This window comes from Epinephelus lanceolatus, chromosome 18 (genome assembly GCF_041903045.1).
Source record: "Epinephelus lanceolatus isolate andai-2023 chromosome 18, ASM4190304v1, whole genome shotgun sequence".
In the NCBI taxonomy this organism is placed as follows: domain Eukaryota; kingdom Metazoa; phylum Chordata; class Actinopteri; order Perciformes; family Serranidae; genus Epinephelus; species Epinephelus lanceolatus.
In genome coordinates, this window is record NC_135751.1 from 40,973,566 (window position 1) to 40,995,043 (window position 21,478).

Here is a 21,478-nt window from a genome sequence, read left to right on the forward strand (position 1 = left end):
TTAAGTCCAAAAACAGGCAAAACAACAAAACGACAACACAAAACGAGTACACAAAGGCACAAAACAACCACATGGATACATACAACAACCTCAAAGAGGCACAAAACGACTACAAACGGATGCAAAGGAACTGCAAAGAAACAAAAGTTGTGTATAGCAAAATGGACAAAACAACAAAACGACTACAAAGAGACACAAAACAAGCACAAGGATACAAAAAAGGAATTCAGAGAAACAGAAAGATCACATGATGCAAAGGAACTGCAAAGAGACACAAACTGATTATTAAAACAGGCAAAACAACAACAAAGACACACGAGAAGAACACAAACAGACACAAAGGAACTGCAAAGACACATAAAATGACTTCTTTACAAAGAGACACAAAACAACCACATACCGATGCATTTTACTGCAAAGAGACACAATTGAACTACAGAAACAGGCAAAACAACAAAACAACACAAGGTGACTACAAAGACACACAACACAATCATAAGGAGACGCAAAACGACCCCAAACAGATTCAAAGGAACTGCAAAGACACAAAACAAGCACAAGGATACAAAAAAGGAATTCAGAGAAACAGAAAGACCACATACGGATGCAAAGGAACTGCAAAGAGACACAAACTGACTGCAAAAAGAGCACAACAACACAAAACAATTACAGAGAGACACAAAGGAATAACAAGCTTACACACGATTACCTAAAAGAAACAGACAACAACTACAAAGACACATAAAACAACCTCAAAGAGACACAAACTTAGCCTTCCTGCTGATGTGAGCTCAACTTTCTGTTTTGCTCCCAAACACTGTCCAGAAATTCAAATCCAATCACGGCCAATCAGGGATCTGCGCCATAGAAACCAACGTAAGCAGCCAATCAGGGACTGCGTTGTATTAGATGACGTAAAGTGCAGGCCGCAGTAATGGCGGCTCCCGAAACAACAAGACGACAGCTAACCCTGACTCAGAAACAGAGTCAATAAAAACAGTTAAACAAGAACAAGAGTGTGTGTCTGTGTTTTGTTTTGTGTTTGCCTCCTTTTTTTGTCAGCGTGCTGCTGATCTCCATCACTCTTCATCAGTGAGGGTGTAAATGACTGAATGAAGGAGAGGTGGTGGGGGCCTTTTTTGTATCTGTGCCCAGGGACCCACTGTCTGATAATCCGCCCATGATGATAAAGACTTGTTATATTTACCTTTTAATACAATGTTTAAATTTTATAGCCTCAGTGTCAGTTCTGCCCTGTGGTGTCAGAAATGGCTTCAATATATTTCCAGGTGCTGTATCAAAGTTAGAAATTCCAATACTATGGAAAAAACTAAAGTATTTCCTGGTTGCAAATTCTTTTTTCTACCCGAGTGATTTTAAAGTGCTGTGATTATTAAGCTTTTTTCTACTCCTAAACTCCTTGAGTGTATTTTTCTACCCTTTAAACACTGTAGGCTAAAAATAAATGTTCCCATCTAATGTCCCCCGAGGGTCTTATTGTGTGATGTGTTCCTGCTTTCTATAATATTGGTAAATTTACCAAGTCTGTTTGCAATTGGAGGAGCTCACTATCACATTTGTTTTTATATTTGAAGAGCTCATTGACTTTAATTTGTATGCATACCAGAAAGTGCTGCTGGCGTCCTCGGATTTTCCCGGGTGAGAGCCTGTATAGTCTGTGTGAAGTATGCATCGGCGCAGGGGACACATCCCCCTTAATATTTAGAACATGTGTGTTTGTCCCCCCGAAATTAAAACATGAAAATGTCAGAGGAGAAATTTAGACATTTACACCATGAAGTGATGCAGAAAAGGCAAAAATTGGCGCATACATTCACCAGAAAGCAAGAAATTAAGTGTTTTTGATCCTAAAAAATTTCTGGTAGACGACCCTCAGACTTTCTGTTTCATATGTGTCCCCAAATGTTGAAATTAAACCTTTGCTCTCGACAGTATGTACGCTGCTGTTAGTATGAGTTCTGCCATTGTGGGCTCCAGACTGGGTCAACGTTTGGGGACTAGAACAATGTCAAGAGATTTAAGTGATACACAAAGGTTGGCAGAAGTCTTTCTGTTACAAGTGTTTCCTAAAATCAGGCTTTATATGTCATCTTCCAGCAACATGTCTTGTTTCAATTCACAGAGTTCTTCAAACAAGTTGATATCTACGGAACAATCTCTCTGATCTTTGTTTTTTAAATTCTTGTGCAAGACCGGACACTCACTGTTCTCCCAAAATGTTTCAAATTAAATAATCTGACTAAGAAATCCACTTGTAACTCACAACCATGTGACAAACAAGTAAGTCGATAGCTGTTGGTTTGAAGGAGTCACAATCCAAAAAGGTTTGAAGAAACCATGAGTAAGATTTACAAAGATTTGGAAGTGGCGTCTAGGGGTGAGGATTGCAGATTGCAGCCAGCTGAAACTTCTCCAGGTCAGTATTTCTTCAGCATTTATTGTTTCGGAGGCTTTTACTAGGAGCTGAATTATTCACAGAAAACAAAAAACAGACCTGTTGATTTAATCAGTGTTTCTTCTACACTGTTCGTACGTTTTCCTACGAAAGTAGCACGCAAAATTTGTACATATCCTATGTGATGATGAGCCAGTAATTTGTTCATAACCCACATATTTTGAAAGGCTGCGATCACGTGAATAACACACTAATCGTAGTTAAGATGAAGCGGTCCTGAGCAGCTCGGTAAAAACCCTAAAAGCCTAACCAGGGACAGGGGTTGCAAATTAGCCATGGCTAGAGACGTGTATGCATTTCATCTACTTTGTGTTTTTCAAATGAAGCAATGTTGTATGTATTTGGCCTTGTCAAATAAACAAGTAGATAAATAAATCAGGTGGCAGGTTGAGGCGGCGGATGGGTCACAAAACACAGGACTTTACCCTGAAGACCAGAGTTCAGAACTCTGTGATCTTAGAGTCATTTAAAGGTGCATCGTCAACATGTTTCTTTTTCTAAACCAACGGCAATCACTTTGCTTACCTAAAGCTAACGTTCATAACTACTTCATAAGATATCACATGAACTGCTGCATTTTGCATTTTGCATAGGATATCATATGAAACTTTTTTTTGCCACAGCAGACTGGTGTTAAGAACCCTGTTAACTTTGAGTCGCTGTAAGGTACGTCCTCACCGTGTCTCTTTCACTAAACCAAACCACACTAACTTTACTTGCCTAAATCTATCCTCCTTAAGTTGATGTTAATTATGTAACTCTGCGTTAAAGGCATGACGTCATTCATGGGGCACTAATTCGTAGAATATCATAGGAACTGTATGAAGATACGTTGCACTTGGGGCATCAAAGATGAGCACCTGTAAATGTGTGCTCACGTCATTATGGATTCAGACTTTCAGGAGGTTTTTACCGGGAGCCGAATTATCTGCACTAAAACAAACAGACCAGGTGATTTCAACAGGTAAATACAAACTCATGCACTGTTTGTATGTCTTCCTAACAAAAGTAACACGCCCATAGTAATATATATATCCCACGTAATGATGAGCCAGTAATTCGTACATAACCCACATATTGTGTAAGGCTGTGATCATGGACAAAGGCACTGACAGTAGTAAAGAAGGAAGCTGTCCAGTTTGGAGACAGGTTGGGGGGGTGGATGGGTCACAAAACAGAGAACGTCCATAACTTCACATTAATTACTTAACTTTACTTGAAGGACACAACGTCATTCAGAGGGTGCTAATTCATAACATATCATACAAACCGTTTTTTCCCCCACAGGATACTGGTGTTCAGAACCACATGAACATCTTTACCATGTTTCCTTTCCAAAATCCTAACCTACATAACTTTATGTACATTACGAACCTCTACGTGAAGGACGTACTGTTATTCATGGGATGCTAATTCATAGAATATCATACAAACTGTTGTATGACGATATGTTGCGTTTGGCACGTTGCAGACGGGCTGCTCGCCCAGCACCTGCAAATGTGTGCTCACCTTATTAGGAATTCAGACTTTCAAAAGGTTTTTACCAGGAGCCGAACTATCCGCAGAGGTCTCTTCCCCTCCAAAACAAACTGACCAGATGATTTTAACCGGTAAAAACATGTTATAAATCAGTGTTTCATTTACACTGCTCAGGCTGTTCTCACACAGTGTTCATAGGTTTTCTTATGAAAGGTAACACACCAAAATTCTGGATTTCAGGATCTGTCCAGTCAGTCACTGGCAAGGTGTTACATGTACACAAGTCAACGGTGCGCCGCATCATTCACCAGGTTTCAAACACCCTCACCAGTCTGCTGAACACTGTGGGGAAGTTCCCACATTTAAGTAATTTCCTCAGCTAAGGAAATACCAAACCTTAAGATACATACTTCAGGAGCAAACTTAAGGTGCTCTATGCAACCGACCTCAGGTGATTTAAATCTGTAAAGCAGTGAATAACGCAGTTTCACATTACAAATCAGTGTTTCTCAGCACTGTCACACTTGTCGCAGAGGGGCCGCTAGCCCAGCACCTGCTAATGTGTGCCCGCTGTATGTCACGCCGACGTGAAAGGGCGGCTTTTTTTATCGGTGTCTGACGCCAGAGATCAATACACCGGTTTTCGATGACTTCGGAGCGAGACCGGGTTGTACCCAAAAAGACTTTTCCCCATAGACATACTGTACATTGGGAAAGAGACACCTGTACATGCACGAAACATTTTTTGAGCGTCAAAACCCCCGTGATATGGCTTGTTGCACTATCAGGATTTGATCCATTCAGTCTGATAACATTTTGACAGTCTAGAGGAGCCACATGAATAAAATATTTTATTCTGATTCAAGGTAGTGGAGCACTAAAACAGAAGTTAGCCGCTCGGTCGGTAGGGGCTCTAGAGCGACTGCTTTGTGGGCCCAACGAAGCGAAAGAACCGGGTAATTTCACACACGGAAGTCTGAACAGGGCCCCGCCTCCAACACTGTGACCAGGTCTTTCTCAGACGCCTTTCAGCTTAAGATCCAGACGTTCAGGAGGTTTTTACCAGTACCTGAATTATCCATGGAGGTCTCTTCCTCACCAAAAAATTAACCAGGTGATTTAAACTGGCAAATGTCAGTGAATGTGAATGTTCCTATTGAGAGCCAGTGTAGGTCTGTTCGTTCTGGGCTTCCATAAACATGGCGGTGCAACATGGCGATCTCCGTAGACGAGGACCTGCTCCCTATGTAGATATAAATGGCTCATTGTGAGGTAACAAAAACGCAATGATTCTTATTTTCAGGTGATTATACACTAAAGAAACACTTATTATGTTATATTTCTGCCAATATATCCCCCTATATCCGACACACTGGACCTGTAAAGAGCTGAACTATTTTCTCGACCGTACCACTTCCAAAACAGACTGTTAAGTTCATATCTTAAGTTTTTTGAAAGCAATTACGCTGTCATCCTCAGAAAAACCCTGACATGTAAAACCAAGTCTGCACGCACAGAGACAAAGAGAGAACGAATGGAGCCGTGATGCACGTCACACAAAGCAGAGCCCCCAGCAGCAGCAGCGGCAGCAGCAGCAGCGGCAGCAGCAGCAGCAGACCTCCTGGGGAGAAGTTGGAGGTGGACACCCTCCTGTGGATGTTCTTGAACTCGCTGCCCCTGGAATCCAATCCAGCTCCAGCGACGCTCCTCCCCCTCTCCAAAACTCTCTCCTCCACCAGCCGCGCTCCTCAATTACAGCCATAATGGTTCATTTCTGCACCCCGAGACACACGATACACTGTCGCAACCCAGATTCTGTGTGAGACTTGGCGTAAGTCTTAACTCTGGGAAACAAAGACTGTAGCCTAGAAAACCGGCTCCCACCTCATTAACAATCACATTTTCAGTCATCCACACACCCTCCTGCTCTCCTCCCCCTCCACCTCTCCTCTCCTTTGTTTTTATCACCACTCTATATCACTGTGTCCATCGCTGTAAATCCACTGCGAGGGCTTTTCTCTGCTCACTTTCTCTAACTTTCTATCCCTTTCTGCCTTCATACAACCAGGCATGCTGCACATTATCGTCATAATTTTCACTCCCATGAGGCGAGGGCGCTTCGGTGAAGTTGCAAAGCCCCCCCCTCCTTTTTTTTCTTAAATGTGCGTGTGGAAATAATGATTGTAATGGTTTGCAGCTGAGTAGAGGGAGCTGTGAATGACATTATGATTGTGGTGCAATTACCAAGAGCATGAAAACAGACTGTCAGTCAGAGTAATGAGTAATGACTCAAATAACACATTTAATACAACACATGAACAAAATAAAAATAAAAATAATAATAATAATAATAATAATAATAATAATAGATGCATACCCTGTATGAATCTGATACTACAAAGCATTCAGGCATCCCAGGACCTCTGGAGGGTTCTTCGTTCAACAGAAAGGTTTCGGTTGCCTGAAATGTAACACAACAGTCATTTATTCATTAGTTGACTCCGTCTTTATGTTCAGGGAATTAAAGCACAGAGAGAAGCTGCAAAGCTGTGAACGCAGCTCATCCTGCTGCGTCTTAAATACTGTCCTCAAGTCCCACCACCAGATAACTACAAGTTTTCATTCTTGCATTCTACACACTCCACGTCTGAGCAAAGAAATGATAATTACTTCCATAAATGTTTGATATAATTAAACAGCTAGTAGAGGGGGGCACTGGTGCACCTTAAACGCTAGCTGCAACCCGCTATTAAACAGAGGAAGAAGACAAGACTTGCCACCAAGGCTAACCATCACTAAGCTAATGCATACTGTGACGTTATGAGATCACAACATTAAATTAAGTTATTTTTAGTATGATTGTACTGAACACAGATTAACACTGGTCTGCGATTGAATTCACCTCATAACGTTAGCTACAGTAGCAGGCTAATGTCCAGTCAGCAGGCCAGAGGAAGTGCACCGGACTCTGAAGCAAATATTTGCAATGATCAAACCGAGCAGCTACAAACTACGGGTCTGTCACGAGATGCCATGTGACCCAGAAAAACTTTTCCCCATAGACTTACATTGTTTAAGAATCGCCTGCAAATCCACAAAACTTTTTTTTGTGAGTGTCACGATCTCTGCAAAATTACTCATTTTACAATTGCAGTGTGATTCAGTCAGTCCGATAACATTCAACAATCTAAAATAGCTGCACGATTAAATGATTTTATACAATTTCAAGTTAGCGAAGGGCTAAATTAGGAGTTAGCCGCTCAGCCGGCGAAGGCTCTAGAGCAGTGGTTCCCACCTGGTCCAGCCATGAGGTCCAGATCTCTCCTTAGTCATTAGTTCAAGGACTGCTGTTCGTTAGTCACTCACTCTACAGCAGGAAACGGCTCTTCAAAATAAAAGCTCTGTGCTGGAAATTCACTGAACTTAGAAATACGAAGTATTTATTAAAAGTTTATGTCAGCAAGTCACACAAGTCCATCCAGAATGGACCTGTGACCCACTTTTGGACCGCGACCCACCAGTTGAGAACCACTGCTCCAGTGCGACTGCTCTATGGGCCCAATGATACAGAAGACCTGGGTAATTTTATACCAAGGAAGTCGAACTTTTTTGGCGTCATGCACCACTGAGCAAGTTTTACAGGAATGAGCGAGGCCCCGCTACACCACTGTCTCCAGTTCTCTTTATATTCATGTTACCATCACCAAGCGTACAGTAGGCTAATGAATATGGCAAACTAAAGCGTATGATAACGCTATACGATACAACGATGTTAACACGCTGATCAATTTATTTTTAGTATGATTGACTTGACCATAGATAACAGTGGGCTATCCCAAAACTGAAGTGGCTACATAACGTTAGCTAACGTAGCTGTTTGTGTAGTCGACTCAACTCATGCTAGGTTAGCAATCTTACGTTAATGTTAATGCTACGTTAGCTAACGTTAGTTGCAGCTATTTCATCAGAATGACGTGACATAACATGAATAACTGTGACTGAACGTAACGTGGATAAACCTTGTTTAAAACTTGTTCAGAAAATTCTGACCACAGTGTTCTTTTTCTTTTGCCTTTTGTTTATTTACATTAATCGGGTTTCCATCCGAATGTAGCCCAATTTTGACTTAATTTTAAAAAAAAATCTGCAAAAGAAAATGTACGTGCTTCTCCATCTATAACTCTTAAGCTAATATTTGGAGGTGGCTCAATAAAGAGTACAAATAAAAGAACGTATTTTGAAGACCTAATTTTAAAACTGTGTGCTGTTGGAAGAGTTCTTGTAACACATAAACTGTCAAAGGCTCCAGAGACGACGAAGAGAGCTCGCAGTAACCTACGCAACGATTGTACGTCATCATTTAATATGCAGAATCTGTTTCCATCGCATGTTGTCGCATTTACCTTTTATCAGTACACCCACGTCTCCACCTCCCCCAGGATCAATTTTTTTTTTCAAATCTTTGTCTGTCAGATTAACTTAAATGTATGACTCAAATACACACAGGAAGATTATTATTCATATTTTATTTTTTTTAATTTATATTTTATTTATTTTTTATTCATATATTTTATCCCCAAATTAATTCTATTTCAATTTCATTTCTATTTATGCACTTATTTTTAGCTTATTTTATTTTATGTCTATTTTAATACCACTGTGTTGTTGCTGATGAGGGGAAGTAAAGTAGTCTTTTATAAGCTGCTGGACAGCTGAATTTCCCTTCTGGGACAAATAAAGTTCTTTCTGTTCTGTTCTGAAAATGTGACTGAAGCCTTCGCTTACTGAACCCGCCCAAATTAAAAATGCACATGAAAATAGATGGATGGAAACGCACCTGCTGTCGGCTAAGATACCATTTAACCATCTGTACAAAAACTTTGTCTATTTATTGTTTCATTTATTGACATTATTTTGATTTTAATTGTTTTCAGATTTACAAAATGTTTGTCACGTTCTCACAATAAAGAATTTAAACCATAATTAAGTGTCTGGTTTCTTCAGATTTCACTCAGGAACAAAAAGCAGCTTCAAAACTTGCAAGAAATAATGATTTGACATTTATCCTGAGGATTACTGATATCGACTGATATGAATATTTTTATCTTGGTGACATTCTTGGCCATATCGCCCAGCCCTCACACACACACACACACACACACACACACACACACACACACTCAGACCCGCAGCTCCCGGTGTGGTGTGTGCTGCCTGCCTGGACCCATATGCTGCGCAGGCCCGCGGCCCGGCCCTGCCAGTCACCACCACTTGAATGGGGAGCAAAATGTTTAGCTGCCGCGCTCGCACACAATACTCCAACACAATGGCATTTCCTGTCCCTGCTATTTCACCTGCATGGTCACTTTTCTGTCAGCGCGCGCTGATTCAGCACGAATCATTCACACACACACACACACACGCTCACATACTACACACATTGGGTCCAGACTCGCACATGCAGAGGCCATACGTCTACTCTCACACACACAAACAGGAGCCCTTGGCCACACTGCGCTGCATTCACTGATAGATGCAGCTAAAGTATTTATTCTAAGTGTTTGTTTCCATTCAGCGCAGTTCATTTGTATGCCGTGGGACGCGCCAGCAGAGACTTGGGCTCTGAATGAGCATCCATTGCAGTTCTGCTGTCAATTGAGGCAGCCGGGCCAGACAACACGGATGGGAGGGAACCACAGACTGAGGATCTGGATCAGGGATGGGAGTTCTGCCTGGTTAGCTGGCCCGTGGCTATTACTTTTTAGTCCAAACTGGTACAAATTGGTTTTCACCAGGCTAAATTTGAATGTCTGTTTTGGATATCGACTAAACCTGTTAGACGAGGGCTAAAAATTGCGAGGTTCATGAAAATAACTCGGTGAGTTAGAGGAGGGAAGTTTAAGACCAGGAGCTTCAAGTTTAGTTGCTGGATAGAGGAGGAGAAATAATCCTATTTTCCAGAACTTTATGTTCTCGTCTCTAAACATACCTTAAGCAGAAACAAACACGGACCCAAAACAGGAACAAACATTGCTCGTAGCCAGCTACAGAATGTAAAGTTATACTATTTAAACTGGCATGTGAGGTAAACAATCTTTTAGGGAATTCAAACAGACATTAGGTTACTTAAGCATTTACATATGCACACAAATACGCACACACTGACACGGGATTGCACTTGGAGAAATACATGCGCAGACACATGCATAAACACACGGCACTATAATAAGTCCCAGACTCGGGCTAACCGAGCTGCGGCTGGAGACACAGGCTATTCATATCCTTCAGAATGAGAGGTTACAGCTCGAGTCTTTTCCCTTTCCCTTTTACTGTAACACAGGAAGGGCATCTGTGTGTGTGTGTGTGTGTGTGTGTGTGTGTGATTTCACTCCATCTCTGCGGCAAAAAGCGCCAGCAGGCGGATTGATTAACATGAGATTAACATTGGTTTTGTTTAGCATAGCCTCTCTCGTTTAGGCGAGGGCCACGTGAAGCGTTCACTCGGCTACAAAAAAAGTTAGAATTCAAGTCATGCAAGTGACTAAGAAAACACTCCTCGTGGCGCTCGGCCTCAGCATCCAACCTCTGGCCTGTCATCATTAATATGTGGGGAAACGCTGGAGGAAAACCATTTGAAACCATTTGTCCCGCTAAATGGTGCCCTTGTCAAGCTCCCTGGGCTTTCTGGTAAGCTCTTAAACTGCCCGGTCCAGCTGAAGGATGTATTTTACTCTGCTGATAATCACAGAGTAGCGCAGAACAAGGAGCGCTGGTGCTTCTAGTGGCCTCTTTCTGACAGATTTTTAGTCACTTAAAGCTGAAAAATGATTTGTGCTGCACCGACAATGGAGTTCAGGCTGGAAGCGGCTAAATAATAATAAATGAGAAGATAAAAACCAGCTCAGTCAGATGAGGAAAATGTTGGCACTGTGCGTTTCTGCAAAAAACGGATAGATTACATTTGTTTTATCATATCAACGTCTCTGAGGTAACGTGGTATATGAGGTGAGTTTGTCACTGGGAGGTGAAGGGGATGGTGGACGCCTTGTCACCGAAACCTGCCAGGCTGCAGGCCACTGTTCAAGACCAACAAACAACAAAACCAGTTGTTTTTTAACGAGCCACAGCTGCATGTTCAGCTTTTCTTTGCTCAGTAAGCGTAGGTGTTTTTTAGCTACCGGTCACTGGATTCAACTGAGAACAGTGCCACAAAAAGCTGTTGTTTTTTACCGAGCCATTGCTGCGTTTTCTGCCAGGACAGTGCTACAAAAAGCAGTTGATTTTTATAGAAACATTGCTGCATTTCCAGGTGGGACAGTGCCATGAAAAGCAGTTGTTTTTTGTTTTTGTTTTTTTAGCAAAAATCGCTGCCTTTCCAGCCGTGATAATGCAATGAAAAGTGCTTGCTTTTTCCTGAGACAACGTTGCGTTTCCTGCTAAGATAGGGCCAAGAAAGCGGTTGTTTTGTACCAAGACATTGGTGCATTTCCTGGTGGGACAGTGCCATGGTAAGTGGAGTTTTTTTATTACCAAGAAGTTGCTCTATTTCCTGCCAAACCAGTACCACAAAAGATGGTTGTTGCTGCGCTTTTAGCCATGATAGTGCAACCAAAAGCAATTGTTTTTATCCTTATTGTTGCTAGGTTTGTGATAATGCAGTGAAAAGAGATTGTTTTTAGTGAGAATCCCTGCATTTCCAGCTGTGATAATGTAATGAAAAGCACTTGTTTTTTACTGAGACAATGCTGCGTTTCCTGCCGGGATAGTGCCATGAAAGTGGTTGTTTTTTTTATCAAGACATGGCTGCGTCTTTAGCGGTGATAGTGCAACCAAAAGGGGCTGTGTTTTACAAAGACACCGTGTGGTTTCCTGCTGAGACAGTGCCACCAAAAGCAGTTGTTGTTTTTGGAAGAAATCACTGCATTTCCAGGTGGGATAGTGCAATGAAAAGCACTTGTGTTTTACTGTAACACTGCTACGTTTCCAGCTGTAATAATGCCAAGACAAATTGTTGTTTTTTTGTAAAAATCACTGCATTTCCAGCTGCAATAATGCCATGAAAAGCGCTTGTTTTTTACTAAGAGAACACTGCATTTCTTGCTGGGATAGTGCCAAGAAAGCGGTTGTTTTTTTCCTTATCATTGCTACGTTTGCAGTTGGCACAATGCAATTAAAAGAGGTTGTACTGTAACAAAACATCACTGCGTTCCCAGCAGAGATAATGCCACAAAAAGCAATTGATTTTTAATGAAATATTTTGAGCAGCTTCTTGGCCACTGTAACTGGATATTTTAAGCTAAAACATGATCTTTCCCTGACCGTAACCACTTATTAACCACAGTGTTGTTGACATGTAAAGGTTCAATGTATTCACTACATCATAATGTACAAATGTAACTTTTCTGTGGTTTCCAGAAACATAGAATACCAATATTTATTTATTTATTGTGGTGATAAAATCGTGGGTGTATTAATGACTGAAGCATATCTGTGTCCATATCTTTGTACCGTTAGTTTGAGGCTGATTGTTTGATGTAGCTCCCTGCAGCACTGGCCCCTTTTTCCCTTTCCTCCCTCAGTTTTTATGGAGCATGGTATCAATTATATATATGTGTTTTTCTATATATATATGCAGCATATGCCCAATCCATATGGCCGGCCTAGAGCTAGAATAGGAGCAGAGTCTCGTGTAATTAACACTTAAAAAGCTCAAGAAATCATTTGATGTCTGGGACTTTTCTGGTGACCGAGACGCAGTGTAATACAACACTGAAATGGTTGTCAGATTTTATCAATGGGGAGCGCAGACAATGTCTTTATGACTGCAAACAAAGTGGAAAAGAGGGATGAGGGAACTTCAGCGCCCGGGCCAGAGAACAGAACAGTTGTTTTCTGGGTTTGTATGTCTGATGTTTTAAAGAGATCGTTCGGTGATAAGGGAAATTCTCCTTGGTGCTTTCTGTGCTGAAGAGATATTGATCTCATGTCTGTGTGGACAAAGTAGCCTCATTAGTGATGTCAGAGTGCTGTATGTTACTCTGTGATCCACCCACATCCTGTTCCTAACACAAACCTTCAGGGGAATTTTTTTTCTCACCTGTTATCCAGCCACAGGTCACATCACCAAAAGTATTTAAGGTATTTTTGAGAAAGTTGACTTCTGTCAAAACACAAAAAATGTCTTTGAAATGGTGATAATCATGGATCAAATAATGTGCAATGTGAAAGAGGTCGAATTATCCTCTGACTTCACATTTATCCCCTCAGCTCTACGGAGCTTTACAGCATCTTTCAGCTCAGTGTTTTAATTGTCTGGCCCAAAATGTCACTGTTTTGGTTCGTTCTCACAGTTCTTATTGTGTCGTTGACCAAATCCAACCCACTCTCACTCCGAAGTCGTCGAAAAAGCTCTCCTTTTACGCCTGCATGATATGTGGCCAGACGCCCGACAGCATCAGGGGAAACACAGCGGGACAACAATGTACGTTAAGGGGGGGCGAAAAGTCTGAGTAAGGCTTCAATACAAACGCTTTACATTGAGGTGATATTTCAGGCTTTAAGTTTTCCGATGGTACGAAAATTCCTTCCTGCAGAACCTGCAGGGAACGCTGCTCCTATCAACAGTTCCATCTGGGCGTTTTTTTAAATGTAAATGTTCCATTCACGAGCTGAGCAACGTCGTCTCATCTGCCTCCATCATGTGACAAAGACACTGCGGCCTTCAATGACACACCAGGTCAAGGGGCACCATGCAAAGAGATTAATCGGGGTTTAACATGTTATTTTTTCTGTGATTAGTTTATCGAAGTTAACGCATTATTATACTACCAACACCTATAAAGCTGTTTCTTAAACTTACACATGAACATAAATCTAAGAACGATGGTACGATGGTACCCTGGCAACCTCACTGTCAGCGAGAGTAGGCCGTTTTCCTACAGAAAGTAATGCACCAAAATTTGTACATATCCCACATAATGATGAGCCAGTAATTTGTGTATTATACAGGGGTCCATGTCATTGGTCCGACAGCCCATTGGTCCGACGGTCCGCGGTGCTGAACGGCTCCCGGTGGGCGTATTTCTGCCTTGATGGTGTGCTGCGACCGGCTCTGGGTCAGCTGGGAAAGGCTTGAGGCAAAGCAGGCTCACAGCTTATGTGTTTGTCACTTTCTTTTTCATTTTAACCCACACCATGATCTTTTCCTGACCCTAACCAAGTGGTTTTTGTGCCTAAACCTAACCAGACCTTAACCACAGGGCATCATGATGATTTTGGAACAACAGGACTTGGGAACAATGAGTTTAATATGGTCAGAACAATGGGCAGTTCCCGTATTTTGAAAGGCTGTAACAAAGTGACCAATGTGCTGCCAGGAGTAAAGAATAAACAAGGAAGCAGTCCCATGTGGTAGGAGGTTGGGATGGTGGATGGGTCACAAAACAAAGGACTTTCTCCAGGAGAGTGGTTTTTGGAACTGTGGGAACTTTAAGTCATTTTTAAGGTTGGTTCTCACCATGTTTTTTCTTTCTAACCCTAACCACAGTAACTTTACCTGCCTTCTATGGTCGCAACAGTATGAGATTTTTACAGCGTGGTAATTGTCTCGGAAAAAATTGCGGTTTCACGGCTCCACGGTATCACAGAATATAATTATCAGTCAGAATGACCCTTAAAATAAATTTAAACTGAAGGGTTATTTTTGGTTGAACAAACGTCTTATCACTATATTTGAAACTTGAAACCAATGAAAGTTTGTGTAAAAAGTCTCACTCTTGAAAATAACTAAAATGAAGATTAAATAAAGATTTTCTGTCCAGTTGCATTTTTTTTTCCAATATCGTAGCTAAGCAAATGTACACAGTACGATAACCGTCAACTTCAATACCATTGTTTACCTTTAAACTGTTAAACCATTGCAACCCTACTGCCTACACGTAACCTCCGTAACTCTACATTAATGACTTGATGTAAAGGATGTAACATCATTTGTGGGGCGCTAATTCATAGGATATCATATGAATCGTTGTATGAGGATACGCTGTTGTCCAATGTATTCTCGCAGTCATGCAGAGTGGCCTGATGAGCATCCTGCTGCCTGAGTGTGAATTTTAATCTCTACAGTACCTCAGCTGCTCTCTACATCCTCCTGATGTACATGCAGTAAGTCAGATCAGATGGTGGGTGATCGAGTTGCCTGTTTGTAATGACACTGGATATATTAGATCAGTGGTTCGCAACTGTTGGGTCGCGGGTCCATTCTGAATGGACCGCATGAGACTTGCAAACATGTCAGGTTTGTAAAAACACAGACGTTAGTTTGCAGTACAGTAAATTTCTGGCACAAAGCTTTTACTTTTAAGTGCTGTCTTGACGACATGGCCAAACGCAAGTATGACACTGAGTGTGTTAACCTGCACTAATGAGTAAGGAGGAATCTGGACCAGTTAGGGACCATTGTATGAGAGCACATATACAACCCAGTCTTGCCGAAGTTGTCGAATACCAGCGCTTGGTCAGTGACGTCCGGCGTCAGACACCAACGCCCTTCACATCAACAACCAACACACCCAGGGTACCTTGCACGTCATATATCGCCTTGTATGACCAAACGTCAATATGTGATGAGGTCGGAGTGAGAATGTGTTGACGGCCCCCTGTCTATCCTACACAGACACACAGAAACCAGCATGTCTCTGGACACACAACAATCCATGGCACGCAGGTATCCTCACAGTCACTGATTAACAACCACCGCAGCGTCCTGATCATCCGCGGCGTCGACTCTGTGAGTTCTGGAGCATCAGAGACTTTTCTTCTCTTCTGCTGCAGAACATAACTGACGTCCTACCCAGCCCCGCTTCATTCAGCCTTAATTGTATCCTCATTCTTCACCTGGTAACGAGCTAACAAACCTATGCAGATGTGGCAGGCACATCAAAGCGAGGGAGGGATGGGAGGGGGAACTTGTTTGTAGAAAAAAATGTGTGGGGGAATATGAAAGGGGAAATTTACGTTGTGTGAGTCCAAGCCAGCGCCACCTCAGGGAGAATGCTGGAAAAATGTGATATTTTACACCTGCATCTCAGGAGGTGAGGAACAAGACAGGGAGCAGGGGAGGCGGTAATTAGAGGAGCGTGTGTGTGTGTGTGTGTGTGTGTTTATAAAGGATTTTTAGTATGTTTCTGGGGCTTGCCACTGGTTCTTTTTCAGCATTCAATTTGGTACGATGCATTCGATGCCAGATTATTAAAAATGCTAAACCTGGTTACGAATGCTGGAAAAAAAAGTGTTGAAAATTTAAACAAATATGCTAATATTGTTACAGTGATAAATAGCTGGCAAGCTCTGTTTAATGAATAATGCTATTGGCTCTAATTCCTCATTAAGGCCCTAAAGACGAGAGCGAAGAGAGAAAATACATGTATTGTTGTTGTGATTTTTTTTTTCCAAATTAAACTCAGAAGGCAGAAGATACCAACACCTTCCCAAATTAAGTAGATTCAAATTACTCGGTTACACAGCTGGTGTGCAGTCTGGGGTGTCTTGTGAAACCAATTAATGTGAGGGTTAAGTCTTGATAAAGTAATTGAGGCAGGGTTAGAAATGAGATGGAAGAGTTAGGAGTGTAATGTGATCAGCCTGAGCTTGATGAGACGCTGCAAAAAATATCCATGTCAAAGTCTCAGCGTTGTAGTTTCCTTGAGACGAGTCAAAGAAATCGAGTCGCTTCCAAAGCAAACTAATCTGATCTGAAGTCAAATTATCGTCAGACCTCATGCGTCTGCTCTCAACATTTATTCACTTGTTTAAAGAAAACTCTGAAACTGCGCTGGGAACAGGTGAAATTACATACTCCTGTGTTTCTTTTCACTTTTATACATTTTCAGTTCTCACTAACAGAAGTCAGTCAGCCCAGTCGCCACAAGAAAATGTTGGCGTTGTACATTTCTGCAAACCACAAATACATTAGATTTGTACGTTTCATATGTATCATATCGACGTTTATAAAATGACACAGTATATGAGTTGACTTTGTCATCTGGATGTGGAGGGGATGGTGGCTGGTGTGACATCCTGTCAAGCTGCAGATCAGTGTTCCAGACCAACAAACAAAAAAATAGGTAGTTTTTAGTGAGTCATCTCTGGTTTTCCAGCTGCTGTTTGGCCCCAAACATGGATGGTTTTTAGTGACTCATGGCTGTTTTTCTGGCTGCCTTTTAGCCCCCAAAAGTGGCTGTATTTTAGCGACCCATGGCTGGTTTTCCAGTGTCTTTTTGGTCCTAAAACACGGGTGTTCCAGCAGCTTTTCAGCCCCCAAAATATGGGTGTCTTTTAGTGACTCATGGCTGTTTTTCCAGCAGCTTTTTAGCCCCTAAATGTGGGTGTCTTTTAGCGACCCATGGCTGTTTTTCCAGCAGCTTTTTAGCCCCTAAATGTGGGTGTCTTTTAGCGACCCATGGCTGTTTTTCCAGCAGCTTTTTAGCCCCTAAATATGGGTGTCTTTTAGCGACCCATGGCTGTTTTTCCAGCAGCTTTTTAGCCCCTAAATATGGGTGTCTTTTAGTGACTCATGGCTGTTTTTCCAGCAGCTTTTTAGCCCCCAAATGTGGGTGTCTTTTAGCGACCCATGGCTGTTTTTCCAGCGGATTTTTAGCCCCTAAATGGGGAGTCTTTTAGCGACCCATGGCTGTTTTTCCAGTAGCTTTTTAGCCCCTAAATGTGGGTGTCTTTTAGCGACCCATGGCTGGTTTTCCAGCAGCTTTTTAGCCCCTAAATGTGGGTGTCTTTTAGTCACCCATGGCTGGTTTTCCAGCGGATTTTTAGCCCCCCAAATATGGGTGTCTTTTAGCAACCTATGGCTGTTTTTCCAGCAGCTTTTTAGCCCCTAAATGTGGGTGTCTTTTAGCGACCCATGGCTGTTTTTCCAGCGGATTTTTAGCCCCTAAATGGGGAGTCTTTTAGCGACCCATGGCTGTTTTTCCAGTAGCTTTTTAGCCCCTAAATGTGGGTGTCTTTTAGCGACCCATGGCTGGTTTTCCAGCAGCTTTTTAGCCCCCAGATGTGGGTGTCTTTTAGTCACCCATGGCTGGTTTTCCAGCGGATATTTAGCCCCCCAAATGTGGGTGTCTTTTAGTGACCCATGGCTGTTTTTCCAGCAGCTTTTTAGCCCCCAAAAGCGGGTGTCTCTTTGCAACCTGTGGCTGTTTTTCCAGCGGATATTTAGCCCCCCAAATATGGGTGTCTTTTAGCGACCCATGGCTGTTTTTCCAGCAGCTTTTCAGCCCCAAACAGCGGGTGTCTCTTTGCAACCTGTGGCTGTTTTTCCAGCGGATTTTTAGCCCCCCAAATATGGGTGTCTTTTAGCAACCTATGGCTGTTTTTCCAGCAGCTTTTTAGCCCCTAAACGTGGGTGTCTTTTAGCGACCCATGGCTGTTTTTCCAGCAGCTTTTTAGCCCCCAAATGTGGGTGTCTTTTAGTGACCCATGGCTGTTTTTCCAGCAGCTTTTTAGCCCCCAAATGTGGGTGTCTTTTAGTGACCCATGGCTGTTTTTCCAGCAGCTTTTTAGCCCCCAAATGTGGGTGTCTTTTAGTGACCCATGGCTGTTTTACCAGCAGCTTTTTAGCCCCCAGATGTGGGTGTCTTTTAGTCACCCATGGCTGTTTTTACAGCAGCTTCTTAGCCCCAAAAAGTGGCTGTATTTTAGCAACCCATTGTTGTTTTTCCAGCAGCTTTTTAGCCCCTAAAAGCGGGTGTCTCTTTGCAACCTGTGGCTGTTTTTCCAGCGGATATTTAGCCCCTAAATATGGGTGTCTTTTAGTGACCCATGGCTGTTTTTCCAGCAGCTTTTTAGCCCCTAAACGTGGGTGTCTTTTAGTGACTCATGGCTGTTTTTCCAGCAGCTTTTTAGCCCCCAGATGTGGGTGTCTTTTGGTGACCCATGACTGTTTTTCCAGCAGCTTTTTAGCCCCAAATGTGGGTGTCTTTTAGTGACCCATGGCTGTTTTACCAGCAGCTTTTTAGCCCCTAAATGTGGGTGTCTTTTAGTGACTCATGGCTGTTTTTCCAGCAGCTTTTTAGCCCCCAGATGTGGGTGTCTTTTAGTCACCCATGGCTGTTTTTACAGCAGCTTCTTAGCCCCAAAAAGTGGCTGTATTTTAGCAACCCATTGTTGTTTTTCCAGCAGCTTTTTAGCCCCTAAAAGCGGGTGTCTCTTTGCAACCTGTGGCTGTTTTTCCAGCGGATATTTAGCCCCTAAATATGGGTGTCTTTTAGTGACCCATGGCTGTTTTTCCAGCAGCTTTTTAGCCCCTAAACGTGGGTGTCTTTTAGTGACTCATGGCTGTTTTTCCAGCAGCTTTTTAGCCCCCAGATGTGGGTGTCTTTTGGTGACCCATGACTGTTTTTCCAGCAGCTTTTTAGCCCCAAATGTGGGTGTCTTTTAGTGACCCATGGCTGTTTTACCAGCAGCTTTTTAGCCCCTAAATGTGGGTGTCTTTTAGTGACTCATGGCTGTTTTTCCAGCAGCTTTTTAGCCCCAAATGTGGGTGTCTTTTAGTGACCTATGGCTGTTTTACCAGCAGCTTTTTAGCCCCTAAATGTGGGTATCTTTTAGTGACTCATGGCTGTTTTTCCAGCAGGTTTTTAGCCCCCAGATGTGGGTGTCTTTTGGTGACCCATGACTGTTTTTCCAGCAGCTTTTTAGCCCCAAATGTGGGTGTCTTTTAGTGACCCATGGCTGTTTTTCCAGCAGCTTCTTAGCCCCAAAAAGTGGCTGTATTTTAGCAACCCATTGTTGTTTTTCCAGCTGCTTTTTAGCCCCCAAAAGCGGGTGTCTCTTTGCAACCTGTGGCTGTTTTTCCAGCGGATATTTAGCCCCCCAAATATGGGTGTCTTTTAGCGACCCATGGCTGTTTTTCCAGCAGCTTTTTAGCCCCTAAATATGGGTGTCTTTTAGTGACCCATGGCTGTTTTTCCAGCAGCTTTTTAGCTTCCAAATGTGGGTGTCTTTTAGTGACCCATGGCTGTTTTTCCAGCAGCTTTATAGCTCCCAGATGTGGGTGTCTTTTAGTGACTCATGGCTGTTTTTCCAGCAGCTTTTTAGCCCCCAGATGTGGGTGTCTTTAAGTGACTCATGGCTGTTTTTCCAGCAGCTTTTTAGCTCCCAGATGTGGGTGTCTTTTAGTGACTCATGGCTGTTTTTCCAGCAGCTTTTTAGCTCCCAGATGTGGGTGTCTTTTAGTGACTCATGGCTGTTTTTCCAGCAGCTTTTTAGCCCCCAGATGTGGGTGTCTTTAAGTGACTCATGGCTGTTTTTCCAGCAGCTTTTTAGCTCCCAGATGTGGGTGTCTTTTAGTGACTCATGGCTGTTTTTCCAGCAGCTTTTTAGCCCCCAGATGTGGGTGTCTTTTAGTGACTCATGGCTGTTTTTCCAGCAGCTTTTTAGCCCCCAGATGTGGGTGTCTTTTAGTGACCTATGACTGTTTTTCCAGCAGCTTTTTAGCCCCCAGATGTGGGTGTCTTTAAGTGACTCATGGCTGTTTTTCCAGCAGCTTTTTAGCCCCCAGATGTGGGTGTCTTTTAGTGACTCATGGCTGTTTTTCCAGCAGCTTTTTAGCCCCCAGATGTGGGTGTCTTTTAGTGACTCGTGGCTGTTTTTCCAGCAGCGTTTTAGTCCCCAGATGTGGGTGTCTTTTAGTGACCCATGACTGTTTTTCCAGCAGCTTTTTAGCTTCCAAATGTGGGTGTCTTTTAGTGACCCATGGCTGTTTTTCCAGCAGCTTTTTAGCCCCCAGATGTGGGTGTCTTTTAGTGACTCATGGCTGTTTTTCCAGCAGCTTTTTAGCTCCCAGATGTGGGTGTCTTTTAGTGACTCATGGCTGTTTTTCCAGCAGCTTTTTAGCTCCCAGATGTGGGTGTCTTTTAGTGACTCATGGCTGTTTTTCCAGCAGCTTTTTAGCCCCCAGATGTGGGTGTCTTTTAGTGACCTATGGCTGTTTTTCCAGCAGCTTTTTAGCCCCTAAACATGGGTGTCTTTTAGTGACCTATGGCTGTTTTTCCAGCAGCTTTTTAGCCCCTAAACATGGGTGTCTTTTAGTGACCTATGGCTGTTTTTCCAGCAGCTTTTTAGCCCCTAAACATGGGTGTCTTTTAGTGACTCATGGCTGTTTTTCCAGCAGCTTTTTAGCCCCTAAACATGGGTGTCTTTTAGTGACCTATGGCTGTTTTTCCAGTAGCTTTTTAGCCCCTAAACATGGGTGTCTTTTAGTGACTCATGGCTGTTTTTCCAGCAGCTTTTTAGCCCCCAGATGTGGGTGTCTTTTAGTGACCCATGGCTGTTTTTCCAGCAGCTTTTTAGCCCCTAAATGTGGGTGTCTTTTAGTGACCCATGGCTGTTTTTCCAGCAGCTTTCTAACCCTCATCCGTGGGTGGTTTTTAGCAACTCGTGACTGCTTTCCCACTGATTTTTAGGTCTGAAATGTGGGAGTTGTTTAGCAACCTGTGGACATTATTCCAGCTG

At 42.7% G+C, this 21,478-nt stretch overlaps 1 protein-coding gene across 28 annotated transcripts in view; it reads right to left on the minus strand.

The window, feature by feature from the left end:
• Window positions 1-21,478, minus strand: part of nfixb (nuclear factor I/Xb) — a 217,732-nt gene that overhangs the window by 188,153 nt on the left and 8,101 nt on the right. For all 28 annotated transcript variants that reach the window (XM_078161138.1, XM_078161115.1, XM_078161122.1 and 25 more), the window contains exon 2: window positions 6,333-6,416. In XM_078161138.1, the coding sequence (XP_078017264.1) occupies window positions 6,333-6,416 (84 nt within the window). The remainder of the gene's footprint in view (window positions 1-6,332; window positions 6,417-21,478) is intronic.